This window comes from Melitaea cinxia, chromosome 1, assembly GCF_905220565.1.
Source record: "Melitaea cinxia chromosome 1, ilMelCinx1.1, whole genome shotgun sequence".
NCBI classification, from domain to species: Eukaryota; Metazoa; Arthropoda; class Insecta; order Lepidoptera; family Nymphalidae; genus Melitaea; species Melitaea cinxia.
The window spans coordinates 7,662,945-7,670,014 of record NC_059394.1 but is presented as its reverse complement, the minus strand read 5'-3'; the positions used below and the strand labels follow the sequence as shown (position 1 = coordinate 7,670,014).

At 30.7% G+C, this 7,070-nt stretch overlaps 2 protein-coding genes across 2 annotated transcripts; both read right to left on the bottom strand.

Moving 5' to 3' along the window:
• Window positions 1–520: 520 nt before the first annotated feature.
• On the bottom strand, window positions 521–2,642 carry LOC123669155 (ubiquitin carboxyl-terminal hydrolase isozyme L3-like). Its single transcript, XM_045602791.1, has 2 exons — window positions 2,513–2,642; window positions 521–2,438 (listed from the first exon to the last, which is right to left on the bottom strand). Exon 2 carries the CDS (start codon window positions 2,430–2,432, stop codon window positions 1,740–1,742), a length of 693 nt encoding a protein of 230 aa, XP_045458747.1. The 5' UTR covers window positions 2,433–2,438; window positions 2,513–2,642; the 3' UTR covers window positions 521–1,739.
• Window positions 2,643–5,637: 2,995 nt separating this feature from the next.
• On the bottom strand, window positions 5,638–6,702 carry LOC123669145 (ubiquitin carboxyl-terminal hydrolase-like). Its single transcript, XM_045602780.1, has 2 exons — window positions 6,591–6,702; window positions 5,638–6,510 (listed from the first exon to the last, which is right to left on the bottom strand). Exon 2 carries the CDS (start codon window positions 6,502–6,504, stop codon window positions 5,812–5,814), a length of 693 nt encoding a protein of 230 aa, XP_045458736.1. The 5' UTR covers window positions 6,505–6,510; window positions 6,591–6,702; the 3' UTR covers window positions 5,638–5,811.
• Window positions 6,703–7,070: the final 368 nt, after the last annotated feature.

Sequence of the window (7,070 nt, the reverse complement as noted above, 5' to 3'; positions counted from 1 at the left end):
TCTGGATGTTAGGTTTCATACCATATTCTGCGGAGTCGCGTCTTGTCGAGAGTTTCAACTTAGTTTTCCATGGAACTATCTTTTTCGCAGTTGCATCTTTGATATAATATGTCAGGATTGCTACTCCAAGAAGCTTCCTGTATAGCTACAGTGAGTTATTTGGTATTCTTTTCAATATCTTCCTGTTTTAAGCTCATTTGGAGTTGCAATTTTTCATCGAGTTTGGTAACAGTGAATTTTTTTTTTTCAAAGCCCCGTTAATCTTCAAATCATACGAAAATAACTAATATCTGATAATTAATCATAGTACATAATCTTTAAAGAAAAAGTCACCTATCGTAAAGTCAATTGTATGTATTATAAAATTACTACATAAACTTACAATTAGTAATAACAACTTTTTTTTAAAATATGAAATGATCCAAAGCGACCCGGGGATGGGTCACTTTGGATCATCTCAGGGGTTACACTGAATCATAAGGGGTATATTCGATCTATTGAAAAAAAAAATGCAATAAAAGACATTTCCACTCGTTTATTTGTACTTTTAAGCAGTCTTCAACCATTTACTCTAGTCTCATCAAAAATTAACAAAAGTCACTGTTAAATTAACAAGAAAATAGGTATCTCTCAGATAGGTACCTATTTTCTTGTTGTTGATTAGCGCGGTTGAGAGGGGTGTGGATGAGCCACGCGTTTGTTTGTGTGCATTAAGCACTACATAAACGGAGTTAATAACGAATGATCCATTGTGATCCGTGATCCACTGTTACCCAATCTCCCCTACCTCACGGAAAGCATCGCAATCTGTTTGACAATTGTATAGAATAGAGCCTTTTTGTTGTTGAGCACAGTAGTACTAGCAGTGAGGAAGACAGGATCATGATCAGATAAGCCATCTAAGCACGTTTCCACCCCGAAAAAGAGTCGCGTCAAGCCCTTGGTAACAAAAAAAAATTCTGTGGGTGCAGATGGTGACGCAATTTCGAGAACTACTGCTTTCTTCAGTTCTCTACTTTTAGTGGTCGCTAATCTAGATGCCCAGTGGGTACGTTTCGTAATCCAATCTCCGCCCGGTATAAAGATTATTACCTAGGCTCGTCAAATGTATATGGCATCAATGCTAATAAAAAAAATTAAATCAGTAAATTTAGCTATTTTATATTCATGGAAATTAGTCAACTTCAACTATTTTCAAACTCAAACAACTACCTATTGGGGGTAGGGTTGGCAGCACACTTGCGATGCTTCTGGTTGCAAGCATCTATAAGCTAAGGTAATCAATAATAATTAATAAGAAATTAATAAACTAACAAAATATAACCACTACTCATCTATTTACATAAACTGTGTTTTAAAAATTTACTATTATTGATCAACTTTACTCGGTAAACCTGTTCTATTTAATGAAAATGCTATTTTATTAATTTTAAATCCTGTTGTTTCACATATACAAAGTTTGTAAATATTATTATATAAATGTAATATTTTTTTCTATGATTATAAATTTAAAAGGTTACTTTTGGGCTGTCTGAAATTTAAAACATCAATATTAAATATAAATAGGGTATTTAATATCACAAAAGGCTTGCATAGCATACAAAATAAATATATTAAGTTTACGTAAGTTTAAGTAACATTTTTTAAAGGTTGAAAATCAATGAAGCACTATGGTAAGCAATTTATTTTAGAATACCATATTATGTAACAATACAAGTAAAAGCATTTCTTTATTAATATTACTCAGAAGCAGCCAGAGCAACCACAGTAAAACGGACCTCCTCTGGGTCACGTGCCATGAATTCTTTACATATCTTTGCTGCATCGTCTAACAAAGAATCAGGTGTTGTTTTACCGTGATTTATTGGAAAGGCCTTACGCCCATCTAACTCATATAATATTCCATCTTTATGTACAAACGTAATGAAATGATGGTTAACTGAATCATCCGCACTGGGAGTATTAGTTTGACCTTCTTGGGCCAATTCCTTATGAGCATTAATAATACTCTCACTTTTAACAAATAGTTCCCCTCTAGCATTGGCGTCTAGTTCTGTCGCCTCCTCTAAAAATTTCTTTAAGGGTCCATCATTTAATTGAATTTTATCAGTATTATTTGCTACTCCATGTACAAGTGCTACTGTCCCACATGCATTACTTATATTTTGCTTCATATAAAATAGATTATTTGAAATTTCTTGCCCTTTGGATAGTATATCATTTTCTTCTTTTTGTTTATGGTGCTCATAAGCATCAGAAAGAGGAAAAAGAAGTGTAACAGCTATTACCGGTTTCGGCACCCATGAAAGCAATTCTGGTTCAAGACCCATAACATCAACTATATTCCAATTGCAAGGAACACCAAGTTTCTGCAGAAATTTATTCATTACTTCAGGATTCGATTCCAAAGGAACTAGAGTTTCCGTAGCCATTTTGAACTGAAATATCAAAATATTGTGATATAACAGGTAAAAATATATATCAACGAAATAAAGAGAAAAAAATCACGAACCTATTCTTACTGACTAAATTTTCAAGAATAATCAACCAATAAACGACAAACGTTCAATATGAATTGCCGGTTCTTCGAAAAATAAAACCTTGATTCATTAATGACAGAATGACACCAAACGCAATAGGTAAAACTGACATTTATGAAATCGGTATTGCTAGTTTTCTACCAAGTACCAACTAAAAATCAAGAAATATAGAAAGATTGGTGCTTAAATAAAATAAAGTAAAATATGTTATAGATCTTGCAATCTACGAGCATGCGACTTTTATTAATATTTTCTATTTAATTGAAAATTTTGCAATAATCTGGTCACAAGATTCTCTAAAAAATTTTAAGAATTTGTCCCAACATTTGTCCTGAATTAATGGGTTTGATCCACAGATATATAAGAGGGTTTGATCAAACATCAGATTTTTATATTTTATAACAATGCTCATTGCGTTTGCTCCGAAGTACATGTCATCAAGATTTAAAAACGTGCGGATTTTTATTTGCAATCTTATTCTATGGAAGTGTTTTAGACGCAATCTTTTTTTAAATAGCACTCGAAAAAAGCCTTACTTGTATATTGTAATACTTTTCTATCGTTTTGTTTATCTTTTTCTTTCTTTTCGTTTTTAACGTTCAAAGTAAAAGTTCTTTCTCCATCTACTACGGGTACTTCTTGTATTTTAACAGTCACTTACTGAGTCTTTGATTCTTTTGCTTTCTTTTCCAGGATCGAATTTTTCTTCAAAACTTTCATTCGACATTTTTTCTTGTTGAGGCATTTGTTTGATACTTTGATAATTTTTTGTTTAGTTTTTATTCTAGGTAGGATAATATAATCTAATAATCTTTTTAATATAATAATCTATCTAATAATAATAAGCTTTTTTAGATTTTTAGCTGTAATTTTCTCTAGATATATCAATTTTTATTCGTTTATGATTTTCCCTTCTTGCTATCCTTCTTTCTAACTCAGCCTCATTTTTATTACTTCTTTTTGTAGTCATTTCAATACCTTAAATAATTAATAGCATAGTTTTATTTAAAATTTTATTTTAAGTCATTGTAAATATGTATCTCTTTTAAGCTCTTAAATATATTTAAAAAAAAAAAAAAAACCAATATTTGTCAGAGTTAGTTAGAGACTTAGAGTATTTCGTTAATCAATTATTAATTACATCAAATATTTTAGAAATCCCAGAGTAGTCTAATAATGAACCAATTCATTCGTATAACATAGAATTTCATTTGTGTTACGCAAAAATTGATACGAATGAATGTGACGCGAATTAATTTTTTACAAGTGTAAATATTTTTATGCGTTAGAATATTCTAGAAACTTTACAAATAACGTGAAATATTCCGAATATTAGTTGCTTAGTGGAATGTAAGTAAATAACAGAAATAAATAAATAGTAAATAGATAAATATTAATAATAACTATATATAAATAAATATATTAAAAAACCCTTACTAACAATAACATAATATGCTAAGTGTAAATTGTAAGTAGAACATAAGTGTACATAATATCTCACCAAAAACATTTTCATGTAAAATGCTGCCAAGACGAGATCATATGGCTCGCACTGTCAAAAAGTTATCAGATCTCATGTAGAGCCAAGCTTCTAACTCTACACGCCCTAACTCTACAAGCCCTAACTTCACAAACCCTATACCTTAGACAAAATATGTGACTTGGCCGTTTCGCTACCGTCACGTGGGCGTAAGGTGAAAAATTTATTCACTATTTATTACTTTTCTGTTATACAATACTTATATTAAAGAAAAAATTAAAAGAAGAAGAATAATTGATATACATATAATACAAATAAAAATAAAAAGAGAAAATATATATTTATATATGCCCCCAGATATGGTAATTAGGAAATAATTGTAAATATAGGCATAGATAAGAAAGTTAATAAAATGTTCAGAAATTATTAATGAATAACTGATGAGTGATCAAAGAGTATTTGTAAGGGGAAAAAAGAAAAAAGAAAAAAACCGTCAATGTCGGACCACGTCCTAATTTTACTAGGCAGTCACTGATCGATCTGTAGTTTTTATGATAAATCGCCTGTGGTATTAATAAAAGGTATGGGCATTTTAAGCCCGTGGATGTAAATAAAATAAAAAAACCGATGAGGTTTTGGAGTACTTCCACCAACCAATACCAAGGGGGTAGGAGATCAAAAAGTTGCTAAAAACATCACGTAATTTATTAATTATGGTTGATTAATTATGGGTTAATTTATTAATTACGTGATATTGATGGCACCTGTTGATAATCTCTTTACTCTTAACACATCTTATTATCTTATCTACATAAAAAAATAAAATGACTCGCCGAGATGAATACATTTTTATGTAAATAGATATATTCCGTATGATTACGCCAAACTGAATAACGCTTTTTTGCGTTCGTTGTTGTCAGGTCAAGGTTTATACAAAGGAAAATAAAAAAAATACTACATAAGGGACCATTCATCACGTAAGGGTTCCTAGGGGGAGGGGAGGAGGGGTTAAAAATCTCTGCATACCCTTACTTGGTGGTTTCAAATTGATTCATACGTAATATTTTCCAAGTCGATATTTTATATTAGAAACCGCATGGTCAAGTGGTTTGGCAGGGATCATATTTTATTTGCTTCAGGGAGGTAAAAAAGTATAAGGATGAGCTGTTTATTACTTGTTGTACAAAAAATGAATAGAGTAAAATATAACATAATATCGCATCATATACAAAAAATGTCGAAAAAACATTCAGTCAATCAGATTCCAATTTTTTTGTAAATATTTTTCTACACAAAAAGGTTTTTAAAAATAATTTAATAATAGTGAATTAGAACATTAGACAAAAAACTACCTATGTTGAGATGTTTGATTCTGTTTACTGTAACAGATGATGACCTTTTTGAACAAAATTTTATTATTTTGAAAAACGAAATGGAATTATACATAAGAATAAGGGGAGGGTTTGAAAAATCTCATCTCATGTACCCTTACGTAAGGGTGGAGGGAGTCAAAAATTGCCAAAATTCATACGTAATAAATAAGTAGGCCCTAATAAGATTCGCTTTACACAAAAACAATAATCAATTAACATGAAAAGGTAAAATGAAACAGATAAAAATAAATATGTTTTTTAATATCACAAAAGGCTTGCATAGCATAAAAATATATAAAATTGATAAAAAACTTTCCAAGATTTTTAAAACATGAAGATGAAAAAAGCACTACAGTAAGCAGTGTATTTATGATATCAAATTATGTGAAGACTCTGTCAGACTTTATTTTTATTACTGTTACTCAGAAGCAGCCAGAGCAACCACAGTGAAACGGACCTCCTCTGGGTCACGTGCCATGAATTCTTTACAAACCTTTACTGCATCTTCTAAGAAAGAATCTGGTGTTGTTTTCCCATGATTAATTGGAAAGGCTTTATTTCCATCCAATTCATATAATACTCCATCTTTGTTTACGAATGTAATAAAATGATGATTGACTGGATCTTCAGCATTGGGAGTATTTGTTTGACCTTCTTGAGCTAATTCCTTATGAGCATTAATAATACCCTCACTCTTCACAAATATTGCGCCTCTATCATTGGCATCTAGTCCTTTTGTTTCATCTAAAAAACCCTTTAAGGGACCATCATTTAACTGAATTTTATCAAGATTGTTAGCAACTCCATGCACGAGCGCAACTGTACCACATGCATTTTTTATTTTTTGCTTCATATAAAAAATATTATTTGAAACTTCTTGCCCTTTAGACAATATATCATTTTCTTCTTTTCGTTTATGTTGCTCATAGGCGTCAGAAATAGGAAAAAGAAGTGTAACCGCTATTACTGGTTTCGGCACCCAAGAAAGCATTTCAGGTTCAAGACCAATCACATCAACAATACTCCAATTGCTAGGAACACCGAGTTTTTGAAGAAATTTATTCATTACTTCGGGATTTGATTCTAAGGGTAATAGTGATTCAGTAGCCATTTCGAACTGTAAAATAATAAAACTATGATTACTGTTACAATCCTAGAATATAAAGGTATGTAAAAAATTTTTTTTTTATACCTTACCTTTATATGACTAGACTTCCAAAAAAGTACACAATGAACGTCAGCGGTAGACGCCGGTAGGTCGAAAACTAGCGATTAAAATAAATCAATAAAGACGAATTTACTAGTCACAGTCTGGGTTGCCACACAAGATTAAAGAATCTAGTAAAGAGTACAATGACTTTTGAGCACTCAGCACTTTAATTTTTTTTTAAACACATATTTGTTACGTGCACATTTATAATTTATGGATACATATTACACATTTATTATTTAATCGATAAAGATTTATATTATTGAAGTAGTTTAATGTTGGATACGATAATGATAAAAGTAAGACCACGTACCTAATTGAAATCCTTAAGATTTAAATAAGTATCTAATAAAGTAATATACTCAGGTCTAGGGTACCTTTCTAATAATTCTAGTCTTTGCTTTAGGGTTAATGTAAAAATATGGCAATATTAAATAAAGTTGTCATTTTCGTCATTTTAACAATTT